This window comes from Podarcis bocagei (assembly GCF_964188305.1).
Source record: "Podarcis bocagei genome assembly, chromosome: 17".
NCBI classification, from domain to species: Eukaryota; Metazoa; Chordata; class Lepidosauria; order Squamata; family Lacertidae; genus Podarcis; species Podarcis bocagei.
The window spans coordinates 10,678,994-10,705,017 of NC_138143.1; the positions used below are offsets into that span (position 1 = coordinate 10,678,994).

Sequence of the window (26,024 nt, forward strand, 5' to 3'; positions counted from 1 at the left end):
GAGAACAGAAATTGTGCTCCGGCGGCGCCACGGCAGCAGCAGGAGGCCCCATTAGCTAAAGTGGTGCTTCAGGTTAAGAACAGTTTCAGGTTAAGAATGGACCTCTGGAACAAATTAAGTACTTAACCCGAGGTACCACTGTATATATGTCTTCCTAATATAAATTTAGTACATAAATTTGACTTCCCATCCTTCTCAACATCTTTTCACTCTAATAAACCCTATTACCTAAACTTATCAACGTATTCATAATAAAATAATAATACACATCTATGTAAATGTATCTATTTTAACCCATTTAACCTTTGTTTACGGAGATTATTCCTGGAACACAGGAAGCTTCTTGTAGGGGAGACCAAATAGCCTCTGCCCTTGAGTCAGTGGCCACAGCAAGAAGCTAGTCATGCTTCTTCCATGATCCCTGTGGTCAGGGATTGTGTGACTTGGCAAGAGCAGTGTGGGTGGCTGGAAGCAGGGATCAGGAAAGCTGAGAGCATTCTGTGTACATGCTGATGGCTCATTCTGATCTCGTCCATACTCATACAACTCTCAGTTCTGTGGTTTCTATAGGCCAAGGATGGGGAATCTGTGCTGGCTGGGCCTGATGGGAACAGGAAACAAACAATATCTGGAGGACTGCAGATTCCCCATCCCTGCTGTAGGCACTGAAACTGGAATCCCATTCTTTTTAGCCCAAATCACTATTGTTTTGCACAAGATTGATGTAGTGAAGGGCAGCGGTGCTGCTGTGTGATTTTAGAGTTGGATGGATTCATTTACAGTGGTACCTCAGGTTAAGTACTTAATTCGTTCCAGAGGTCCGTTCTTAACCTGAAACTGTTCTTAACCTGAAGCATCACTTTAGCTAATGCGGCCTCTTGCTGCCGCCACGCTGCCGCTGCACGGTTTCTGTTCTCATCCTGAAGCAAAGTTCTTAACCCGAGGTACTATTTCTGGGTTAGCGGAGTGTGTAACCTGAAGCATATGTAACCCGTGGTACCACTGTATTTATTTCACAAAATTCAGAGTGGCTGGGGAAACCAGCCATAAATAAATTATTATTAGTAGTATTAGTATTAGTATTATTAGTCTTATTATATTTATTTAGATACCACTTGACCGTAAAGAAACAAACTCAAAGCGTTTGACAAAAAAAGAATTACAAGATCAAAAAGTCCCTTTCTCCTAAATGCCTTCTCTGTCCCTCTCGCAGGGCAACTCAGATCAAGACTTACTCATGGGACAATGCGCAAGTGATTCTAGTCGGGAACAAGTGTGACCTGGAGGATGACCGAGTGATACCCACTGAGGACGGCAAGAGGCTGGCGGATGAGCTAGGTGTGTCCTGACCTCTCTCCTATCTACACAGCTCCAGATTTGATTGGACCCCTCCCTCAACACCCCACCTCTCAAATCATTTCGTCACGCAGCACATAGTGAACCACTCGCACAGGATGCAGGGATGGCCAACAACTTGGAACAGCTTAAAGAGATGGTTAGGCAAATTCATGGAAGCTAAGGCCAGACACAGAGCTAGCTGCTCTGGTACCCAGAGCGGCGCGAATGCTGTTCACCAGGGGCGGGGCTAGCTGCCTGCGGAAGTGGGGCGAGCGTCCTGGGGGGCAGAGCAGTGATGTCCCTGTCAGGAGTTCAGCCTACACTCGAGTAGGACCCTGGCAGAGACACATGCCCGACTGGCATGCTCCCTCCCTCCTGGTCGATCGTTTGGGAGCACACTTAGGGATCCGCAGAGTCTTCGCAGTTCGCATAACAGACCTCAGCAACTCAGCATTTTGGCTAATCTACTTTATTTACATATAAACACACATGGAGCACTGCAACATGGCTCCCTCTCTCTCTAGCATCAGACAGCAAAGAGAAAATGAACAAAGGACAATAGTCCCACTTCACGGAACACAGTAACTCAAACATCCTGTCTCCGTAACTTCCCACTCTGTGGAGTCAAAACATACACCGTCATGTGAAAGACAAGAATCCCATGACTGCAATCATGGAGCAGGAATTCTAACAGCCCCCCCCCCCCAGGGATGACACCCATGCCCCACCCACCCCCTTCCTCTGCCAGTGGCTAAGGCTACTAGCCATACTTCTGAAAACCAGTTGTTGGAAACTGCAGGCAGGAAGAGTTGCTCGCAGGTCCTGCCTTTGGGTTTCCCGCAGGCAATTTGGTTGGCCACTGTGAGAACAGGATGCCCGATTAAATGGGCCATGGGCCTGATCCCGCTGGGCTCTTATTTTCTTTGCTCCTCTGACCCCCTCTTCTTCTTTTTTACAAAATGCTTTTCCCCCCACTGCAGGTTTTGAATTCTTTGAGGCCAGCGCGAAGGACAACATCAACGTCAAGCAAGTCTTTGAGCGCTTGGTGGACATAATCTGCGAGAAGATGAACGAGAGCCTGGACACCAGCCCTGGCATGGCCAGCAACAACCACAAGAACACTGCCCTGAATGAGACCCCACCTGCACAGGCCAGCAGTTGCTCTTGCTAGAAAGGACTGTGCCCACCCCTTGGACCCTGTAGCAATTCATTGTCGTACATAGAGAGGAAGGCTCAGCAGCTGTGCACCTCTTCACCTGACCTCTGGTTGGCTGATCTGCCCTGTTTGCCTCTGGCTGTACCTGTTTTGCCTCTGACAGCATGTGCCAGCTGCCCAGTCCCCCTCTGCCCACCCCCACACCCCATAGCATGATTGGCATTTTCTAACAGAGGAGCATGATTGCCTGTTCTCTCTGCCCTTCTCTCTCTCTCTCTCTCTGAGACACACACATACGCCCTCCCTCCAGTATACAACCTATCTTTGCATCCCGTGTGACGCTGACCCCCCTTCTGAACAGTGGAGAACTTCCCCCAACTTCTTTTCAAGTCTCCAGCCAAATTCCAACCGTTTACATACATTGCCAGCCAATCCTGCCTGTATCGCTGAAGAGATTGGGAGGCCAGTTCTCTTTTTGCCAACTCCAGCCTTTTGCCAACTTCTCCGCTATTTAATAAAATAAACCCAGTGGCAGTTTGATGACGGGTATCTTCATTCCCTGAGCTTTTAAGGGAGGGAGAAGTACAACTCGAAGGGCTGTCACAGTGGGGTGATGGAGGGGCCTGTTCCTTTTATTTTATTTTATTTTTCCCAGAATTTCAATACGTACATGCATATTCTACATATTTTCCTTCATCTGTTCCCTTTAGACCCTTCCCTTTTTTCCTCTTTATGTTGCATATCCTCAGACAAGAAATTACCACCATTATTTTTCTATTCATTAATCTAGTTGGAGGGACCTGTTCCTTTCAGGGTGGTTCATAGTGGAATGGATGATTGGTTGATTGATTTTACCAACAACCAAAACACAAACAGTGAAAACAAACAGTGAAAATATTGGGTATCCATAATCAATAATAACATATTCAAATCAACCATATGTACAATTCAATATACCTTAACACTCCTCCCTCCACAAGGTTTATTTAACTTTTAACATTTTAATTGCCTCATTTTAATTGCTGCTTGGATAAAAGACAAACAAACCTGTTTTTATCCTCACCTGTGGGTACACACAAGGAATAAGACATGTCACTGACATTCTACTCACTATTGATCCAGAGTAGATTCCAATGTATAGTTAGCAGAGTAAAAACTTAAACACATTGCAAGATTCCCCCCAAAATAGACCAGAGGCAATTGTATTTCATCCAGCAGAGCTTTACTACTACTGAAGGCAAGTGAGCACAATGGTCACAAATCCAATACATCCAGGATTGGCACTGTCCATAAGAAATCCAGTTGCAGCAGACTTGATTTACACTTACAATCAATCATAATACGACTAAACATTGACACTATGTGCAGAACACCACACCAGAAGGAAAAGAGGTAGAAAGAGAAAGTGAAACCCAGGCTCCTTGACGGAAAGAGGTACGAGAACCAGTTTAAGCCAGCTGTATTCAGTTCATCTGAAGGAATAACCCTAACATCATGAACCTTCTGCTTGTTTCTTTCGCACAGAGAAGCTTCCAGAAGAATTAAGTAGAATAGGAAAGATCTCTACACACCAGATCAAGGAACTTTCTGCACTAACGAATGCAAACTGACAAGATATTGGCAGGGCAGGTGGGAGGGAGGCAGTTTGACCTTGTGCTCCTTGTTCCTCTGCATCCTTCAAAATTGAATGTATGCAGGAGACATCTCCAAGACCTGCTGATTTCTCAGTGCTGGCTTGCTATAGAGGCATTCCTTTTCCAAGGAACATAAAGGTAAAGGGACCCCTGACCATTAGGTCCAGTCGTCGTAGCCGACTCTGGGGTTGTGGCGCTCATCTCGCTTTATTGGCCGAGGGAGCCGACATACAGCTTCCGGGTTATGTGGCCAGCATGACTAAGCCGCTTCTGGCAAACCAGAGCAGCGCACGGAAACGCCGTTTACCTTCCCGCCGGAGCGGTACCTATTTATCTACTTGCACTTTGACGTGCTTTCGAACTGCTAGGTTGGCAGGAGCAGGGACCGAGCAACGGGAGCTCACCCCGTCGCGGGGATTCAAACCGCCGACCTTCCTATGCCCCACAAATAGCCCAGAGATGCATTTTAAATAAAAGCACACATTCTACTCATGTAAAAACACCAGGCAGGCCCCACAAATAACACAGAGGTGCATTTTTTTAAAAAGGACACGTTCTACTCATGTAAAAACACACTGATTTCAGGAGTGTCCACGGGCTGGATTTAGAAGGCGACTGGGCCGCATCTGGCCCCCGGGCCTTAGGTTGCCTACTCCTGGTCTAGCCCTAAGCTGTATGGGGCAGCAAGGGATTCTGTGAACTATATGGAGACAGAAACTTCACCCACTGCATGAGGGCTGGTGCCTATTGGGAACTGAGGGGTAGAATACAGGGAGAAAGAGAGTAGGAAGTGTCAGAGCCAAATACAGTGGTACCTCGGGTTACAGATGCTTCAGGTTATATCCGCTTCAGGTTACAGACTCTGTTAACCCAGAAATGTTACCTCGGGTTAAGAACTTTGCTTCAGGATGAGAACCGAAATCGTGCTCCAGCGGCGCAGCGGCAGCGGGAGGCCCCATTAGCTAAAGTGGTGCTTCAGGTTAAGAACAGTTTCAGGTTAAGAACGGACTTCCAGAACGCATTAAGTTCTTAACCCGAGGTACAACTGTAATGTTCATTGCTTCTGCATCCTTCTTCCTGCTGACTTCTACAAGGACAACACTGAAGACAAATGCGAAGAAAGCTAATGGGCCGTACCACCCCATGGTAAGGAAGAGGGCAGGCAGGTGGGGACTGGAGGAGAGGCAGTGCCCCATTGGCTCTATCAGACCAGCCTGCACTGCTAAAGGGCCTTGGTGTGAGGATGGTCACACAAAAGGTGGGCTTCCTAGATCCACTGGGGGTGGAGAAGGTAACCGAGGAAGCCACATTTCTAAAGCAGGGCAGATCAAATGCTACTAAAAAATGGTTTCAAATACAATTTCTGTAGGTTTATCATCACAGTCCTCTTCCTGGGCAAAGCAGTCAGACCCAGGAAGGAGCCAAAGAGGAAACAGACATGTGGCAAGTGCTGATGGACAGCTTCAGCCCTGCAATATTTCACTGCCAATTGTCAATCTCCGTAAGGAACCCTGTCAAGAAGACGGGCATTTAGGATTCCTCCTTTTCTTTCTTGGTGTTCTTCAGAAGTTTAAAAGATCTAACCCTGCAAGTTTGTTACCCATAAAGCTGGTTTGGTATAGGTTTCCCCATGAATTTATGTAGCAGAGAGCCAAACCCTACGTGACTGAGGACCCTGTTTTTCAACTGTGTGCACAATTCCTTCATCCCCTCTGATCTGATAAGCTGTATATGTCCCTCCTGGGTAATTGCTTCTGCTTTCACCTCCCTCCAGAAAACAAAGGAAGACTGTCTGGGCTCACAGCAGTGACAGGAGTTTCAAATCAGCTTATTACGTGTATGAGAATGTCTGCTAGAACAGTGTTTCCCAACCTTTTTTGGGCAAAGGCACACTTGTTTGATGAAAAAAATCTCGAGGCACACCACCATTACAGCCCCGTGACGTCAGCGCGCAGCGTCACGCAGGGAGGGATGCACGAAAGTGTAAGTTTCAATTTTTTCCCTCCCCCTTGCTGGGGAACCTCCAAGCTTTGGGGGTGGGGGGGGGGAGGAGGCAGCAAAGCGAGGCAGGAAGGAGAGCGCGGCTTGGCTGGGTGAGCTTTGGCAGGGGCAGGGAATGAGAGCCGCGAGGCGGGCGCTGCGGACGGAGGCGCTGCCCGCCGAGCTCGCAGGCAGCCAGGCAGGCAGACGGCGAGAGCCCCGCGCTGGGCGGCCTCTCCTCGCCGCCGCCACCCCGCCTCTCGCCGCCCGACTCGCCCGCCTCCCTCCAGGCAACATCTCGCGGCACACTAGTGTGCCGCGGAACAGTGGTTGGGAAACACTGTGCTAGAAACTTCTCGTCAGCTCAAATACAGGATTTCTACTAAGTAGCCAAACAAGTTTTAAGTCTATCTCTCCCCACACACCCCTCTCCCTCCCTCCCTCCCTCCCTCCCTCTCTCTCTCTCTCTCTGTGTGTGTGTGTGTGAGTGAGAGAGAGAGAGAGAGAGAAGATAAAAGACATATTCACTATTCATAAGCACAGTAAATTGATTGTCAACCAGCCAGGATCAACACTCAGGAAGGAATCATGTGAGGTGTTGGTGCACAATGTTACCGATGATGGCCCACAGGTAATAGAAAGGGCAAGCAAGTGCTCATTTGGGGAATGTTGTTAAGCTAGCCGCTGTTAAACTGTGCCTACAGACTCCAGATTTTGTGAGCTGAAGAGCTCTTGTGGTTTTTGAAAAAGGCTTTGCTGCGAAAGTCGGCCCTCTGCTGTCAGAGACAAACTAAGGGTGCCTACAGACATTTTTAAAAGAGTCACATGGCCTTTTCTCCAATGAGGCGATCGCTCCAGAATGCAAAAGACTGACAAATAAGCAGATCAAACAATCATTCCATCAGTTAGAAATTATCCACACTTACCTTTTGTAAGGCAAAGGTCTGCACTTTAAACCTCTGTGTCCAAGTGCTGGCTTTGTTTCTTTTTGGTTTTTGCCCTATAGCATTGCTTGTGAAAACCCACTCTTTAAAGCTGAATTGGAGAAAATGGCAATCTGCAGAAAACCCAAATTGCTATTTGTTGTGCTTCAGCTTTAAAGAGCAGGTTTTCACGGGGAAAGCTATGGAGCAAAAAGAAAGAAAGAAAGAAAGAAAGAAAGAAAGAAAGAAAGAGCACTTGGACACAGAGCCTGGAAAAAGCAAGGCAAAAGGTAAGTGTAGATAAGCCCTCTCCTCACCCCAGGCAACCTGTCCTGAAGAATGCTGAAGAAGCTCTCTTGAGACGTTCTAATACATGGGGAAGAGGCTACCAGTGTTATGCCCCCTACCTGCACATTCATTTTGTGTGGAATGAACACCTAGAATCATTACATCCCAAAGTGGGGTCCACAGCGAGTACAGTGGTACCTCGGGTTACATCCGCTTCAGGTTATATCCGCTTCAGGTTACAGACTCCGCTAACCAAGAAATAGTGCTTCAGGTTAAGAACTTTGCTTCAGGATGAGAACAGAAATCGTGCTCTGGCGGCACGGTGGCAGCAAGAGGCCCCATTTGCTAAAGTGGTGCTTCAGGTTAAGAACAATTTCAGGTTAAGAACGGACCTCCGGAATGAATTAAGTTCTTAACCCAAGGTACCACTGTATATGCCTTCACCTTCAGATGAAGCTGATCTAATGAGCACCATTTGACATTATTTACTGACTTTTTGCAAGATATCCATGTTGTCCAGCTTCTGGAAACTTTTCATTTGCATAATTAAGGATAGATGCTTACAATATTTGTAGGGCAGGGACTGGGAACCTGCAGCTCACCAGATGTTTCTACCACTTGCATAATGCCTGATCATTGGCCACGTTGACCAGGACTCATGGGAGATGCAATCTAACAACATCTGGAAGGTCACAAGTTTGCCATCCCTGTCATTGGACCTTAAGTGGCAGGTCAAAAACCCCATCTGGCCAATCAGGCGCTGTGAAGGATTTGCTTAATTAATGCAGTCCCCTCCCCTATTTGTTTTGGGTGGAGGGCCCAAACCACACATCACTTAAAGGGCTCGGTGGAGAAGCAGGGCTGAGTGCCTCCTACTCTTCCGTGCAATTTCCAAACAGGGACTAAGGAGCTTTGAAAATAGGGGATGTTGTTCCATTAGTGCTACAACCTGCACACATTCAAATATCTTTGTGCCAAACATGGATTTTTAGAGTTAATCATCTTCAGTCATAATTGTATTTTTGTTAATCAAGAGCTGAAATGAGTAAAACACAGGGTGACTTTCTCATTGGGTTTTGTTATGCGAATTCTACAGTGTCAAGGCCACATATCATGTTTTGGAAACCCTTTTAAAAAACACTCCAGGCTGAGTCAGATGACCTTGATCTAGGAATGTACTGAAGGTCTCGCCATGCCAAGAACAACACACTGCTCCAAATCACTCCAAAGGCAGCTAATGTTCATAACTCCACATTAACAAAGTGGTTGTGTAAGGTCTGGAGACACACAGGCTGGTTGGGTTGACTAAAGGACGCTTTATATTTATTGACTGAATTATGGATCAGCCACCTTTCTACATTAAAACTTCCTTTAAAAATGAGCTGCAGATATGAATAATAGCTCATTAAACTTTAAAGCTAAAAATATAGCATAATGAATAACCAATCAACTAATAATAGCAACTGTCAGAGCTGCTTCAAGATCCTAGCTCACAGAGGATCACGCTAGCCAGCGGTCATTAAGTAAAAGTCTTTATTGAATTACAGTTTCCATTCTCACGCTGCTGTCTGCAACTCTACGTCTACTAGCTAGACCGGCGAGGCTCCGTCTGAGTCTCCGCCCCGTGCGCACCAACTTAATATCCTAGCCTTGCTCCACCTTTTCCTCCTGACTGTCCTCCTCTGGGTCCCTCTACCCCCCGGGGCTTCTTCCTTCCGGGATTCTTCTGACGCTGACCCGGACCCTTCTGCCTCCTTGCGCCGGGCTTTAGGACCTGGTTCCCTTTCGGGGCTGCTCACTGCGCCGCCTTCCTCTGCATTTGAACTTGGCGCGCGCGCCCAACCTTCCACTTTCCTCTTAACCGTTTCTTCGCTCCCCGATGGAGGTGTGGCCACTCCTGACTCCTGCCCTCCCTCCTGTGGTGAGCTGCCAGCGCTTCCCCCCTGGCTCCTTTCCTCTTCCCTGCTTCCTGGCGGTGACGCTGGTCCCGATTTCCAGCTGCTCCCCCCTGAGTCTCCTCTGGCTCTATCTTCCTGGGGTGCCTCTCTAGATTCCCCCCTTGCCCTGGCCACTGGTGCTCCTTTCTGTGAATCCTCTGATTCACTGGAAAGACTGGGAGATCTCGGGTCGTCGTCATCACTCATCCTTTCCTCTGTCTCCTCCCCTTCGCTCTCTGTTTCCTCCCTTGCCCGTGCCTCTGCACCTAAACCCCTGACATCCATCCCCCCCTCGAAGCCCCCCAGTCCCCCCTCCCCTCCTTCCGGTGCTGGAGCTGGGGGCTGCTGTTGCAAAGGGACGAACGTCGGATATCGGTCGCTTCCCGTGGCAGGCCTCCATCGGAACTCTTCCGGGTCTTCCTCCCTGCTCTCGTTGACGACAGTCACCTCCTCTTCCATCTCTGTGCCGCCGTGCTCGAAACCAGGGTCGTCCCCGAAAATGTCCATGTCCGTCTCTCCCGCACTTCCTCCAGGCGGCGTTGCTCGGCCAGAACAGTCCAGCCACTTCCTGCGGAACTGCTCCTCCGGCCTATCGTCCCACCAATACGAGGGTTCTGAGACAGATCCCGAGGGTGACCCCTCCGGGGAACGGACGTCTCGTGTCGGTTCCTCGTCCGAGTCGAACCCCCTGAACGTGCTGTCCGAAAGCGTGGGCGTGAAAAGCCAGTCGTCGAAAAAGTCCGCTGGCATAGGTCTATGTGGGAAGAGAGCATGAAACTCGTCTTTGAGCAGAGGTTCGTCTAAAGCGTAGCCCGGCACCCAGCTGTTCGCACTGGCCGGGGTGCCCTCCCTGGCGAGAAAGTATTCTACTCCCTCTTCCCCCCATCTGGAGTCCAAAATCTCCGTGACTTCGTTGATGCGCTCCTCCTGTGCCACTCCCGCGTGCCCCGTTCCTTCTCTGAGCGGACTCGGCGCCGTTCCGGGTTCCTGGAACCTGTGCGGTGCCTTGTAGGGAGTGAGCACCGATCTGTGGAACACCGGATGCATTCTGGAACCCTCCGGAAGCGCCAGCCTGAAAGCCACCGGGTTGACCTGCTCTTCGACTTGGTAGGGCCCCAGTTGTTTATGCCCTAGTTTCTTCTTGGCCAACGACCTGGCCGGCACTGCGTGGGCTGCTAACCAGACCCAGTCTCCCACGTGGAGCTCTTCGCCAACCCTTCTGTGTTTGTCCGCTTGTACCTTGTATGCGTGTTTAGCCAGCTCCAGGTGGCGCCGCAGCTGATCGTGGACTTCCTGCAGCTCCGACGCGAACGCATCTGCTGACTGCGGCTCCCCTTCTCCCCTGCATTCCAGTCCCGGGAAGGTTCTAGGGTGCCGCCCGTTGTTGGCGAAGAACGGCGTGACGCCCGTGGATACGTGCTTCGTGTTGTTGTAGGCAAACTCTGCAAGCGGCAGGTAATCCACCCACGTCGCAGGCTGTTGGTTCGCATAACATCTCAGGTACTGCTGCATGATGGCATTGGCTCGCTCCGCTTGCCCGTTGGTCTGCGGGTGTCTCGCCGACGCCAGATTGATCTTGACGTTTAGGAAGCCCATCAGCTTCTGCCAGAAGTTCGAGATGAACTGCCGCCCGCGGTCGGACAGAATAGACCGTGGCAGACCGTGAACCTTGAACACGTGGTCTATGAACAGTTTGGCGGTTTGCTCTGCCGTGGCCACCTTAGCACACGGAATGAAATGCGCCATCTTGGAGAACAGGTCCACAACCACCAACACTGCCGTCTTGCCCCTTGAGCTGGGCAGATCCGTGACAAAGTCCAGAGCCACCCTTTCCCAAGGTTCGACCGGAGTTTGCAGCGGCTCCAACAGTCCAGCCGGCGGTTTGTGCACCGGCTTTGCCCTCTGGCAGGTGTCACACCTCGCCACGTAGTCTGCGACCTCCCCTCTCATTCCAGGCCACCAGAAATCCCTGGCTACTAATTCCACCGTCTTCTCCTTGCCAAAGTGCCCGGCCGTGGGTGCGTCGTGCAGCTGCTGTAGCACCTTGGCTCGAAGTTCGTCACCCGGCACGTAGACGGCCCCTTTACGGATGAGCAATCCATCTCTTAGCTGGAAACCGTCGGCCGCTGCCTTGCCCCCTCGCACCTCTGCCATCTTCGTTTGTGCGAAGGAGTCCCCCTGCAACGCTCGCCGCACCGCCTCTAGGTCCACGGTCGCCGCGGCGCACGCCCACACTGTCGGTGCAAAGATGTGCATGGCGGCCGCTGGTGTTGCGTCCTCCAGATACTGTGGCTTGCGGGAGAGAGCGTCTGCCATGATGTTGGTGTCCCCCGGGACATACTCTATTCGGAAGTCGAAGTCCGCAAAGAACTCAGCCCAACGTATCTGCCTCTGGTTCAGGAACTGTGCCGTGCGCCAGTGTTCCAGATTCTTGTGGTCCGTGCAAACCTGCACCGTGTGCTTGGCGCCGATCAGAAGGTGCCTCCACGCCTTGAACGCTGCATGAATGGCCAGCAACTCCCTGTCCCATATGGTGTAGTTCTGCTCGGACTTGCTGAGCTTCCTGGAGTAAAACGCTCCCGGCCGCCACACGCCCTGCGGGTCCTTCTGCAGCAGGACCGCCCCCACTGCTCTGTCCGAAGCGTCTGTCTCCACCCTCATCGGCATGCTGGGGTTGACATGAAGCAACTGCTCTTCCGACGCGAAGAGACGCTTGAGGGCCTGAAAGGACTGCTCCGCCTGCTCTGTCCAGATGAACTTCTTCTTCTTGGAGCTAAGGGTGTCAGTGATGGCCGCCGTCTGCATCGCGAAGCCCTTGATAAACTTGCGATAGAAGTTCGCAAAGCCGACAAACCGTTGGACCTCCTTCCGGTTGCGTGGGCTCTTCCAATCCAACACTGCTCGAACCTTGGCGCTGTCCATGGCGAGCCCCTTGTCAGACAGCTTGTAGCCCAGAAAATCCACCTCCGGCACGTCAAATTGGCACTTCTCCAGCTTGGCGTAGAGCCTGTGTTGCTTTAGCCTGCCCAGCACTTCCTTGACGTGCTTGTCATGTTCTTGCTGCGACTCCGAAAAGATCAGGATGTCATCCAAGAAACAGACGCACGTCTTGTAGAGAAGTCCCGCCAACACGTGATGCATAAATGCTTGAAAAACGTGAGCGCCATTTTGCAGTCCAAAAGGCATAACTCTGTATTCGTAGGTACCCAGTGGCGTGAACATGGCTGTCTTCCACTCATCACCCTCCCGCATGCGAATGAGGTTGTACGCCCCCCGCAGGTCCAACTTGGTGAACACCTTTCCCTTCCGTACCTTCGCCAGGAGGTCGTCGATGCGGGGCATGGGGAAGTCCGACGGCTTGGTCACACTGTTCAAAATCCTGTAATCCACTACGAGTCTTTTTTGGGGCGTGTCTCGCTTCTTAACAAAGAATACAGGACTGCCCCCCGCTGCCTTAGACTCCCGGATGAAACCGCGCTCCAAATTATGATCGATGAAGTCTTTGAGTTCCTGCAGTTCGTCCTCAGACATGGAATACAGCTTCCCTTTAGGCAGCGCCGCCCCCGGCAGCAGGTCAATTTTGCAGTCATATGGTCTGTGAGGGGGTAGCCTGTCCGCCTCCTTCTCGCAGAAAACTTCCAGAAATTCTGCGTACTTGTGGGGAATCGCTTGCAGCGTGCCTAGCAGCAGCTGTGACTCCTCTTCCTCTCCTTCCTGCCTGGGTACGATGCAGTGTTCAGCACAAAAGGAAGAGCCGAAGACCAGCTGCCTCTGGAACCAAGCCATCGTTGGGCTGTGCTTGTCCAGCCAACTCATGCCCAATACAATGGGCGTGTCAGACAGTTGAGTGACGTTGAAGCTGATGACTTCCCTGTGATTCCCAAGTCGCATCACCATTGGTGGCGTCTGCTTCACCACTTGCCCCCCTAGCAGCTCCCTGCCATCCACCGTGACAACCTGCAGGGGCAGTGTGGCCGGCAGCAACTGCACAGCGTGCCTGTCGACAAATTCCTGCCCTATAAAGTCCGCGTTGCTGCCGGAGTCGATGGTGATTGGCACGTCCATGGTGATTCCATTTGGCAGCTGGAGAGATGCTGTGAGCCTCACTACTGGTTTGGGCGGGAGAGGGTTCACTGGCTGTAAAATTTCTGGGGACTGCGTCACTAACACGTCTGGCTGGGCCCCAGGGCCTCTTCCTCCAGCCAGACATCGCCGTTTCCCTGCTGTGGTCCTCCCTGCTGCGTTGCTGCAGTCACCATTGCTGAGGCTGCAGTAAGCTTGTGGGGCCTCTGGGGACACTCTTTCGCCATATGCCCTGGCTGCTCACAGACGTAACACTTCCTGGTCCCTCTAGGAGGCTTCGCCTTCACTGCTGCCGGTGCTAGGGCTCTGGTTGCTGACTGAGCCCTTGCACCTCCAACCTCCATAGGTTCGGCTCCTCCTCCTGGCGGAGGCGTGGATTGCGCCCGCGCTGCTTCTCTGGGAAAGAAGGAGGGGCCCCCGGCTGGTTCGCGCCCTCCACGTCCTTCGTCCTTGCTCCACGGACGTCCTTCCAGCCTCACCCCCACTGCCAGAGCCCTCTGAACGACCTCCTGGGTGGTTCGGGGTCTCTCCCCCCTCGCTATCTCATCTTTAATCGAGTTGTGCAGTCCCTCCCAAAAGAGGTCTCTTACAGGAGCCGAATCTCTGTCCCATTCCAGGGCGCTGACCAAGGCGAAAAAGCGGGCATGATACTGTCTGACGCTGGCCCTCCCTTGTCTCAGCCCATGCACCTCCTTCCGTGCAAGATCAATGTCAATACTTGATAAGAAACACCCATCCATCGCTTTAATAAAGGCATCCGCATTCTGGAGCGCCGGATCGTTATCTCTCCATAAATTGCGCAACCATGCTTTCGCCTCCCCATGCAGATGGGACATGATGAACCCCACTCTCTCCTGTTCATCTCTAAAGTCTTTATGCAACAGTTGCAGTGCGCACAGTACGTCGGCTCTAAAGTTGGGATACTGTTGCAGGTTCCCATCGAAGTGAGAGAGTAGCCCGCCTGTCCGTCTCGCCAACCCAATTCCCTCCTGCCGGGGTGTTTGCTTTGCCAGTACGTCTAACCTGACTTGGAGATCCCTGCAGGCGGCAGCTGCCTCGTCCTCTCTCTTCCTGGATGCGAGAACCTCGGCGTTCAGTTGTGCCACTGCTTTTCTGAGGTCCTCTATCTGCTGCTCAGCCGTCATGTCTCCTGCCGTTCGTGAGCTCGCTAGTGGGCGCCTGTTTCTCTCCCCTCCTCGAGGCTGCAGATGCCCACAATGTGGAGACGGAGCCTACTGTCAGAGCTGCTTCAAGATCCTAGCTCACAGAGGATCACGCTAGCCAGCGGTCATTAAGTAAAAGTCTTTATTGAATTACAGTTTCCATTCTCACGCTGCTGTCTGCAACTCTACGTCTACTAGCTAGACCGGCGAGGCTCCGTCTGAGTCTCCGCCCCGTGCGCACCAACTTAATATCCTAGCCTTGCTCCACCTTTTCCTCCTGACTGTCCTCCTCTGGGTCCCTCTACCCCCCGGGGCTTCTTCCTTCCGGGATTCTTCTGACGCTGACCCGGACCCTTCTGCCTCCTTGCGCCGGGCTTTAGGACCTGGTTCCCTTTCGGGGCTGCTCACTGCGCCGCCTTCCTCTGCATTTGAACTTGGCGCGCGCGCCCAACCTTCCACTTTCCTCTTAACCGTTTCTTCGCTCCCCGATGGAGGTGTGGCCACTCCTGACTCCTGCCCTCCCTCCTGTGGTGAGCTGCCAGCGCTTCCCCCCTGGCTCCTTTCCTCTTCCCTGCTTCCTGGCGGTGACGCTGGTCCCGATTTCCAGCTGCTCCCCCCTGAGTCTCCTCTGGCTCTATCTTCCTGGGGTGCCTCTCTAGATTCCCCCCTTGCCCTGGCCACTGGTGCTCCTTTCTGTGAATCCTCTGATTCACTGGAAAGACTGGGAGATCTCGGGTCGTCGTCATCACTCATCCTTTCCTCTGTCTCCTCCCCTTCGCTCTCTGTTTCCTCCCTTGCCCGTGCCTCTGCACCTAAACCCCTGACAGCAACAATAAAGGCATTTGCAGCAGCGGGCACGGAACCAAAGTCTGTAAAACATATGTGATCAGAGAAAGCACTCTACCTGTCAATGGAAGCCTCCTAGATATTGCCAGGCGGAAGTACCCTGCAGTTATTGCACTGCTTTAACACTGGAAATTAGATGACTCAGGACAAGGCCACAGACATACATTAATGTATTGTTACACACCAGCCTGATCTCTGAGCAGTGCAAGATTCCAGGGGTCTAGGCACTTACCTAGGGTTTGTGTTTCCTTTGGAAATGAGGCACAACGGATGCTGTGGTGACTTTATGATAGATGGTTTATTTCAAGGGTCCTCAAACTTTTTCAGCAGGGGGCTGGTTCACTGTCCTTCAGACTTGGTGAGGGGCCGGACTATATTTTGAAAAGAAAAAAAATGAACGAGGGACGATGAGCGGCGCGTGAAAGGGCTCCGGAGAGGGGCTGGCACCAACAAAGCCCAGCCCCTTCCTCCTCTAGGCAGGGCAGGGAGAAGCCAGGAGGAGGGAGGAGGCGCCACCACTGCCGTGTGAGGGAGAAGGAGGGAGAGGGAAAGAGCTCAAGCGCTGGCGATCCACGCATTGGCGATCCACGCAGTGATTCCCAGACTGTCTGTGGGCCGGATTTAGAAGGCAATTGGGCCTGATCTGGCCCGCGGACCTTAGTTTGCCGACCCATGGTTTATATATAACTTGAGCCTAGATGGAGAATCCCAACATTGCACCCTGAGGGGCCTTTGCTTCTCGCATAGGTGCAGCAGGCTTGGGTCTGCCAACAGAGAAATCAGTCATGCTGTCTGTGTCTTCATTAAACTTGTCTCAGCAAGCCCACGTGGTGTTCCAGCCCCTTTCTCCATCTTGCAAAACTAGCACTTCCTTCCCTGTTCTTCCTGATGGCTCCTCTGCCAGGTAATTTCTGCCAGGCAATTTCCTGGATATGGAAAAAGTGGTTTAAACTCCTGTCCCTACTGGACCTAAGGATGCAGGGGTCAGCAAACTTTTTCAGCAGGGGGCCAGCCCACTGTCCCTCAGACCTTGTGGGGGGCAGGACTAAATTGGGGGGGGGGAATGAATGAATTCCTATGCCCCACAAATAGCCCAGAGATGCATTTTAAATAAAAGCACACATTCTACTCATGTAAAAACACCAGGCAGGCCCCACAAATAACCCAGAGATGCATTTTAAATAAAAAGACACATTTTACTCATGTAAAAACACAATGATTCCCGGACCATCTGCGGGCCAAATTTAGAAGGCGATTGGGCCGGATTCAGCCCCCGGGCCTCTGTTTGCCTACCCATGATTTAGGGGGTTGCTTAAATTCTAAGTCTTTACTGAATCCTGAAATTTTTAGGGGAGTCTTGTCTCCCACAAACGTATAACAGTATATATAGCAGGAGACAAAGGTATTCAGGACTCCAGCCATTTCTCAGAGCAACCAGGACTCAGAATCAATCTCAAGAGCTGACTGGGAGTCAGTGCAGACAGTTTGTTCACTGCAACCCCCACTGGCCACCAGCATTTTACACTAGCTGAAACTTCTGCCTGCACTGTCTTCAAGGACATCCCCACATAAAGTACATTGTAGTAGTCCAGTTAGATTACGACTACATGGGTAACTGTAGCCAAACCCCAGTTATAAAAGTAAACAGTGACTGAGCGGTGCTGACTACCAAATCAGCCTATTTTATGTGATTGTGTGGAGGCTGCTAGTAGTCAAGGTATGTGGAGAAATAAAGGGAAGTGGTAGATTGAGATATCCCCTTTTTTAGATAATTAAGGAAGAATCAGGTTAATCACAGCCCTGGGCCCAGTTTTAAGGCTTAAAATCATGTGTGCTATTATTATTCAAGCTGAGAGATAGGTCTTTATTTCAACTAACTGTGGCTAAAGTTGTTCCCTGCAGGTGGAACCATTAACCAAAGATCCATTTTTTAATGTTGGCTTTTGATTTTATCTTGGCATTCTGCTGTTGCATTGTTTTATTATTACATTCAGTGCTTTTTTTCTGGGGGGGACACAGGGGTACACATACCCCTAAACATTTTGTGAATCTAAGTTTGGCCTCATTGAGGGACCACATTTCAATATGAGTAGAAAAATGAGAGTGCCCCTAAACATATTTTTTAAGGGGGGGAAGCATTGATTACATTTGTATTATTGTAATTTAATTGTGTTCTGCTTTGGAAATCAATACGATTGAACATCAGGCTAAAAATATAGCCTAAATGAACACAATTAATATACTGTATTAAACTGAACGGCGGCCAATGAAGCTCTTCTGGGTGCTTTGTTTCATACTAACCAAATATCAGGTCTGATGACATCAGACATTTCTGTTGCTGAACAGGAAGTGCACCTTTCTTTTTTTACTACAGGTGTTTGTCTTTTCATTAAATATACATCATAAAAGCTTGGGCTGCACAGGAGCAAAGCTTTATTTGCTCAGTGGAAACACAGCTGTTCTGCAAATGCATGCACAGTGTTCTTGTCAGACAAATCATATTCTCCCAGACTGAACTCAGTGAAAACCACTTCGCAATCATCCCTAGGGCCCTTTTTCAACCAAAAAAATTGCACTCTTTCTTAAAAAAAATTAGACAAATCTATGTTTAAATGAATAAATGTTATATGCAGCATTTCAGAAGAAGGAAAAAATAAAGACAGGCTGCCTGAGGTCTGGAGAGATGGGCAGGATCAGGGGAGGGGAAGTCTGTCAATTTAGGGCTTATTTCAGTATCTCCTCTTTCCAAATTTCTAGTTTGCCTAATTTCTCTATTAAGTTGTGTGAGGGGAAAAAAGTGTGCTAGTATTCCTGTGCACTTCCATGCACATTTTCCTTAAAATAATGCGCTCTTAGTGCTGCTTTCACATATGTATAATTTGTATTCACACTTTCCCACAATATACAATTCTTTTCTGTGTGGTTTTTTGTTGTTGTTTTTTGGCTCGGAGAACTGCACTGCAAAATCAGAAGAAGTATGACTTTCATGCATTATAACAATACCAAATTATAATACAATTGCTAATACCAATTGTTCAAATACCAAATTATATAATTTAGGTGGCCTCCCACGTGCTAGAATTGATGATTTGATGATTTTCTATTTGGGTTGGCTAAATGGTGGAGAGATGGGAACTGGGATGTACCAATAAGAAGATAAATGAGCAGTTATACTTCCAGTTAAATTCCAAGTCCTTTTAGCATTATTCAGTTCACTCCATAAATAATAAAGGATAGGGAAGAGTCTGCTCTAAGTTTTCATCATAAACCTTTTGCAAAATAGAGCCTCCCTCACTTTCCCCCCTTTTTACACACACAGTTCCATTTAATGTTCTATATTTATAATCCAGTTTCATCCCTCCTCACTTGTACATATATAATTTGAACTAACATACAAGCGAAGGTTGCTGAATCATAAATGTAGAGAATGGAGGTGGTTGGAGGATGGTTGGCGTATAACAGATTGAGGATGAATCCTGACAAGACAGAAGTACTGTTTTGGGGGGACAGGGCGGGTGTGGGGGACTCCCTGGTCCTGAATGGGCAACTGTGCCCCTGAGGGACCAGGTACGCAGCCTGCGAGTCATTTTGGACTCACAGCTGTCCATGGAGGCGCAGATCAATTCTGTATCCAGGGCAGCTGTCTACCAGCTCCATCTGGTATGCAGGCTGAGACCCTACCTGCCTGTGGACTGTCTCGCCAGAGTGGTACATGCTCTGGTTATCTCCCGCTTGGACTACTGCAATGTGCTCTACGTGGGGCTACCTTTGAAGGTGACTCAGAAACTACAAGTATTCCAGAATACGGCAGCTAGATTGGTGACTGGGAGCAGTGGCTGAGACAACATAACGCTGGTCTTGAAAGACCTATATTGGCTCCCAGTACGTTTCCGAGCACAATTCAAAGTGTTGGTGCTGACCTTTAAAGACCTAAATGGCCTTGGCACAGTATACCTGAAGGGGCGTCTCCACCCCCATCGTTCAGCCTGAGGTCCAGCTCCAAGGGCCTTCTGGCGGTTTCCCCACTGCGAGAAGTGAGATTACAGGGAAGCAGGCAGAGGGCCTTCTCAGTAGTGGCGCCCGCCCTGTGAAACACCCTCCCATCAGATGTCAAGGAAATAAACAACTATCTGACTTTTAGAAGACATCTAAAGGCAGCTCTGTTTAGGGAAGTTTTTAATGACTGATGTTTTAATGTATTTTTAATCTTTTGTTGGAAGTCGCACAGAGTGGCTGGGGAAACCCAGCCAAATGGGTGGTGTATAAATAATAAATTATTATTATTATTACTATTTATATAAAGAAGCCGTAGACTCCTCTCCCCCCCTCCACCGTCTTTAACAGTGAATGAAGTCTTCTCTCAAGTTCAGACCTTAACAACCTTGCAGCTGTTTCTGTTCCGCAGTTTATGATCTCATCTCTTCTAGCATGTGCCTGTACTTTAGTCCAAATTAAGCTCTAATTAACAGGAGAACCTGTTTCTGAATGGCAGGGGGGGGGTTGGCAGGCAAAGTGCTTTTGCACTCAGCCCCTCCCACATTCCATGCCAGAGCGAGAACCAGGTACTGAGATGAACTGTGAATGAAGCCCATTCCCCCCTGTCTCTGGGGGAAACTTGCAAGCATAATTACCCTCAGTCATCCTTGTTTTTCCTTCGCCAACGATCTCCCACTATCATGGAAGCTGCCTCCATTAAGGCAGACTGGAACCGGAAGCCGAACAACGGCACTTCTAATACAGTCTCATAATGGGTCAAGGCCAACCAAGCTTCCCTGTTTGGCTTGCCAAGGTTGTTTGGGCCAAACAGGACAAAATAATCCCCTGGGGCAGGGACCACAGAAGAGGGCCTGGCTTGAAATAATGAGGGAGTGATGGAAGCATGTTGTTGGATGTTCTTGTTCTTTGTAGTGCTCCAAGGATTGGTCCATCTTGTTTGGATTGATCAAGGGAAAACAGATTGGACTTGATTGCTTTGTACTCTGATGGATGTGGTGGTTATTCTTCTCCGATCGATACATCCCAGTTCCCATCTCTCCACCATTTTGCGAACCCAAGTAGAGCTTTTTGCCCAAGATCGAAAGCCAGACATGTATGTTACATTCCCTCCATCAACATAAATTTTACTCAAAGAAGGTAGAACTAGATGCCTGGTACCTCAACACATCAGGGAAGTTCTGGATTGTGATCATTAGGGCAAATGATGGTTATTATTTATTACACTGTAATAAAAACACATATATATTTTACTTTGTTATGTGGAAAAATGAAGTCATATAATACATACAGATTAGCTTCCCTCCTATCAATGAGCAGGAGCCTTCACTAATTAAATATTTCAACAAAGTATACTGAAGTTCTGCTCATATGAAAATTATTATTTGTTAAATTTGTACGCTACCCTTCAACTGACAGCTCGTTAATCACTAAGTGTACTTTAATAAGCTGACATCCTTAAACAACTAATTTCTGTACTTTCAACAGATATTGCCTGCAACAATCTCACTTTTTAAAAATTTGAGGTGGGATTACAAACTATGGAAATGAAATACATTTTGGCAATCTGGGGAGGGCCTGGGAGCAGAGGCAGGCAGGCACAGAGGAGAAAAAGTCCACAGAAAATGCTCTGCCCAAAGGGCATATGCAGCCTCAAACAGATTGCATAGCTCCCTTCCTTCCCTGAAATCCCAGGAACTTTGCAGTGGCACTTGTGCATCTGTCATGAATGAGCCAACCCCCAGGGAAGGTTTGCAGCCAGCCCTCAGGGAAGGGTTGCTGCCAATTGAAGGAAGCAGCCAGGAACAGAGAGGGTTAACTGCCATGCAGGGTGAGCATCGTCCCCCGCCCCTTGGAATGCAGGCTGATAAGGCAATGGCAGGGAGCCAGCTAGAACACAGTCAAAGCTCACTGGAAGCACACACAGGTGGGAAAGAGTTAAGAGACAGCCTCTCAGCGAATGGGGAAGGGGAGGGAGTTGACCCCATCTCTCCGAGGTCTCGGCGAATGGGAGGGCTCCAAGATAGGAAAAGAAGTACAAAATGTAAGTTCAGTTGCTTCTGGTCTCGCTGGAAGCAGTTATCAGAAGGGTCATCATGATTAATGAGAATGGTGACATGTTAGAGCCAATTGGAGAACTCCGTTTTTGCAATAAATCTTCCTTTTTAGTTAACCACGCTTGCTATGTTATCAAGTTGGAAACTGGGACTCCTGACAGCATCCCTCAGCTGTTGGGAGGAAGGCACATGATGATGATTGTCCCTTTGTACCTTCCATCTTTCCCATCACCATCCTGCTCCCCTCAGCCTGCCGCACATCTGAGAGTAGGGCATTTGTGTGTACCGATCAGCTGGGGACTGGGAAGAAGACGAACAAGCGATTTGCTGAGATCCTACCTTGCCCCTCCCCACTGCCCAGCTGATTGGGCAGCGAGCGCTCCAGTTGAAGAACAGCCTTTACCAAAGGTGTCATGGGCTTTGAAAATGCTCGAACTCAGGATGAAAGGGAGAAACGTGCTAAGAGGAAGGCACGCTTGGCAAACTCTCACCGTGAACAACTTCTGCCTGGAAACCTATGTCCCCACTGTGGAAGGATGTGTGGATCCAGAATTGGCCTCCACAGTCACTTACGGACTCACTGTTAAAACTGTGTTCATGGAAGGCAATCTCACTCGGCTACGAGTGATCAAAGAGGAGCATTGTCGAGTGGTGTACTTCTCAGCTCTGTCCAGGACCAAACAACTGGGCTGCAGAGACGCGTGAGAAGCATAGCTATCAACTTACAGATTTGAAAATAAGGGACCAGCAGCCTCGAAAATAAGGGATCAGCAGCCAAAATAAGGGATTTTCCGGGCACAGGTATGTTAAACTTCTGAGCCCCTCCGAGCCAAAGGCAGAAAGCCCAGCTAGCAGCCAAATGAAGCCTCAAGCGCAGCAACCCGGCAAAGGGGATGCAGCAAGGAAAACCACTGTCACCTCTCCACTGGGAAGCGCTGAGCAAAGGCGAGTCCCCAGGCAACGCAGCCAATTTGATCGGCACAAGGCATGCAAGCTCCACCCCCCAGTCGTTCTTAGACTCCTTATTGGGTGAGCAACGCAGCCAAGCAACACAGTTGGAGCCTCCCTCCTCCCTGGCCGGCAGGAAGGGAGGGAGAGGAGCTGCTTCCTTTGAAACCTGGGAAATTTAAGGGACATCATCAATAAGGGACAGCAGCAGGACATGGCGCTGGGATAAGGGAGTTTCCCACCAAATAAGGGACGGTTGACAGCTATGGTGAGAAGAGATCTCAGCAATCTCTTCATATGTCTTCTCCCCACCTAGCTGATGAACATGCTGAAGCTAGTGCGCGTGTGTGTTCATAAAACAGTTGCTGGGGGGCGGGATTATATGTATGTGTGTGTTTGCATGCATATGTGGCCCCCAACTCACTGGCTCGTCCTCATGTGGTCCTCAGGGCCATCAAAGTTGGTCCACCCCTGATTTAAGGTCCCATTACTGCACACAGTGGTACCTCAGGTTAAGAACTTAATTCGTTCTGGAGGTCTGTTCTTAACCTGAAACTGTTCTTAACCTGAGGTACCACTTTAGCTAATGGGGCCTCCTGCTGCACAACCACCGCACCATTTCTGTTCTCATCCTGAAGCAAAGTTCTTAACCTGAAGTACTATTTCTGGGCTAGTGGAGCCTGTAACCTGAAGCGTATGTAACCTGAAGCGTCTGTAACCCGAGGTACCACTGTATAGTTTAAATCTCCCCTGCACTAAAACTGCACACCTGATCACCCCCATATACGACAGCAGGCCTGTACAGATGAAAACACTATTCAGCCTACATCGCAAATCAGAAAGCAAGAATGCAGGCTTGAGGTTTTCCACAATCAAGCGAGATATCCATTTTACAAAGTATAATAAAATTTTCATTCTCTATTACACCAGAGCCAAAGGACCTTAAAAATGAGACGTCTGCCCAAATTATAGCCTCACAAATGAGAGGCATTATTATGTTGAGGGACAGATTCCAGCCAGGCAAAAGAATTCAGGGGGGGGGGGGTGCAGAATAGAGCTGGCCTGAGAGAGTCCCAAGGGTGAGATGGAGAGGCCTGGGAGGCCATATTTAGCCCACAAGCTGGACGTTCCCAACCCCTGATATAAAGGCTACCCTGGATTCCCCACTATGTAAGGCAAAGGAAGCACAAAACAATAGGTTTACATATTTTTTCAGGGGTTTTTTTAAGCAAGTACTGTTAAACTAGGGTTTAATGATTAGTGATGGATTAGTAGCTAATAATTATGGATGAGGATGAGGATCATGTCGCTCTTTTGATCCAGTAAAAGTGATTGCCGCATCTGCTCTTTGAATAAGGATGCTTGCGATGTCTCTTTCATGGCTGGTGCAGAAGCCGAGAGCTGGAGCCAGAGCTGTGCGGTAGGTAGCCAGTTTTGCTTCAGGCGTATGTACCAATCTGACAGTACAGGATCAAGGAGACAGCCAGGGCAGCCAGCTAGAAGGCAAAAGGACAGGTGAGGGAGCATTTTACACTCAGGACCCTCCTGAGAGACATGGAACAATGCTGTTGGCCATTTTTACTATCTCATCACGACACTAGCATTTCCTGCAAACACATCAGTTGGGAACTGGGTTACAGCAGGAGGAGGTAATAGACTGCACAAAGTTCACATGGAAGTGATACTGTTTATATACACATCCTGCACCTTCTCACAGAAGAGCCCAAGGCAGCAAACTTGTCAGTACTAGAACAATACAGTTAAAACTCCTAAAAATAGTTTAAAACTCCTAAAAGCAATCACCTCCTTTCAAACTAATAATTTCGGGGTTGCCATGGACATAACTTTCAACCATCAAATGTCTGGGCAAACAGGAGTGGTTTTAAAGTTCTCCTAAATGTTAGTACAGTGGTACCTTGGTTCTCAAACTTAATCCGTTCCGGAAGTCCGTTCCAAAACCAAAGTGCTCCAAAACCAAGGCACGCTTTTCCATAGAAAGTAATGCAAAATGGATTAAACCGTTACAGACTTTTAAAAACAACTCCTAAAATGAATTTTACTATCTAACGAGACCATTGATCCATATAATGAAAGCAATAATCAATGTACTGTACTATAAAAGAAATAAGACAGTATTGTAGATGATAAAATTTAAAATTATTATTTTTTCCTTACCTGTACTGATGATAGTCATTGTTTGGATGGGGGGCTTTTATCCATTTCTGCAGTCACAAAATCTATCAATCAGTAGCTGAACTGGGTTCCACACAGTCACAAAAACAAATTAACTGAAAAAAGCCTCAAAAACAAAAATGCAAAATAAATAGCAAAAACAAAAGCGCTAAACTTAATCCATTCCGGAAGTATGTTTGACTTCCGAAATGTTTGAAAATGAAGGCGCAGCTTCTGATTGGGGCAGGTACCCCGGAAACAATAGCTGACAACTGCATCAGATATTCAGCTTCCAAAAAGCAATTGAAAACCGGAACACTTACTTCCAGGTTTTTGGCATTTGAGAACCAAGGCATTTGAGATCCAAGGCATTTGAGAACCAAGGTACCACTGTAGTGAAGAAGACTGATGCACCTCACTAGAGAGGGCATACTAAAAACAGAGGGCCACCACCTAGAAGGCCTTGCCCCAGGTCTCTGCCAACCGGGCAACTCCTAATGGCAGCACCACCAATCTACAGTCAGTCCAAGGTGGTTGATATTGGGGGAGGTACTGAGGTCCCAAACCATTTAGGGCCTTGAATGCTAGCAGTGCAGTGGCTCACTATCAAGCAGTGTAGTACTCTAGGGACTAGATCAGGGGTCAGCAACCTTTTTTAAGCTGTGGGCCGGTCCACTGTCCCTCAGACCATGTGGTGGGCTGGACTATATTTTTTTTGGGGGGGGATGAACGAATTCCTATGCCCCACAAATAACCCAGAGATGCGTTTTAAATAAAAGCACACATTCTATTCATGTGATGGCACCCCCCGGAATGGCACGCGGGATGGACCGCTCCCCTTGCCCCCATGTCCATCCACCAGTGCCTTGCATGGGCTTTTTTTCCTAGAAAAAAAAGCACTGTCAGGGACCTTGCTGAAATGCACCAACCCCTTAGGAGCCCCTAGGCAAGATGGTATATTGGAGCTACTAGCTCAGGGGTCAGCAAACTTTTTCAGCAGGGGGCCAATCCACTGTCCCTCAGATCTTGTGGGGGGCCAGACTACGTTTTGGAAAAAAATATAAATGAATGAATTCCTATGCCCCACAAATAACCCAGAGGTGCATTTTTAATAAAAGCACACATTCTACTCATGTAAAAACACACTGATTCCCAGACTGTCCACGGGCTGGATTGAGAAGGTGAATGGCTTAGGTTGCCTAGCCCTGGACTAGAGAAACATAGTCCCATTGGACTATGTCTGATCTTTATTGAACATTTGTTCCGGTTTCTTTATGGGGTGGTTTTATGCCAACGAGCATTCATCCTGATTTACTAATGGGGTTGTTTCCTGCTTGGCAGGGGGTTGGACTCGATGGCCCTTGTGGTCTCTTCCAACTCTATGATTCTATGATTCTATGATCTTCCCTTTAATCATTTGTTCATCCTACCCTTTTCAAGGCATTTACCTGGCACTTTAGAAAACCACAAAAAGCTCTTGTTTTGTGGACTTGTACAACAGTGTCC

The 26,024-nt window shown here is 49.0% G+C and overlaps 2 protein-coding genes across 7 annotated transcripts in view; one reads left to right on the forward strand and one right to left on the reverse strand.

The window, feature by feature from the left end:
- Positions 1-3,034, forward strand: part of RAB3D (RAB3D, member RAS oncogene family) — a 32,447-nt gene extending 29,413 nt beyond the window's left edge. For both annotated transcript variants that reach the window (XM_081177035.1, XM_081177034.1), the window contains exons 4-5: positions 1,214-1,338; positions 2,319-3,034. In XM_081177035.1, coding sequence (XP_081033161.1) covers positions 1,214-1,338; positions 2,319-2,509 — 316 coding nt within the window. In that variant the 3' untranslated portion in view covers positions 2,510-3,034. The remainder of the gene's footprint in view (positions 1-1,213; positions 1,339-2,318) is intronic.
- Positions 3,035-22,287: 19,253 nt separating this feature from the next.
- TSPAN16 (tetraspanin 16) overlaps positions 22,288-26,024 on the reverse strand; it is a 37,111-nt gene continuing 33,374 nt past the window's right edge. For all 5 annotated transcript variants that reach the window (XM_081176992.1, XM_081176993.1, XM_081176990.1 and 2 more), the window contains one exon: positions 22,288-23,842. In XM_081176992.1, coding sequence (XP_081033118.1) covers positions 23,786-23,842 — 57 coding nt within the window. In that variant the 3' untranslated portion in view covers positions 22,288-23,785. The remainder of the gene's footprint in view (positions 23,843-26,024) is intronic.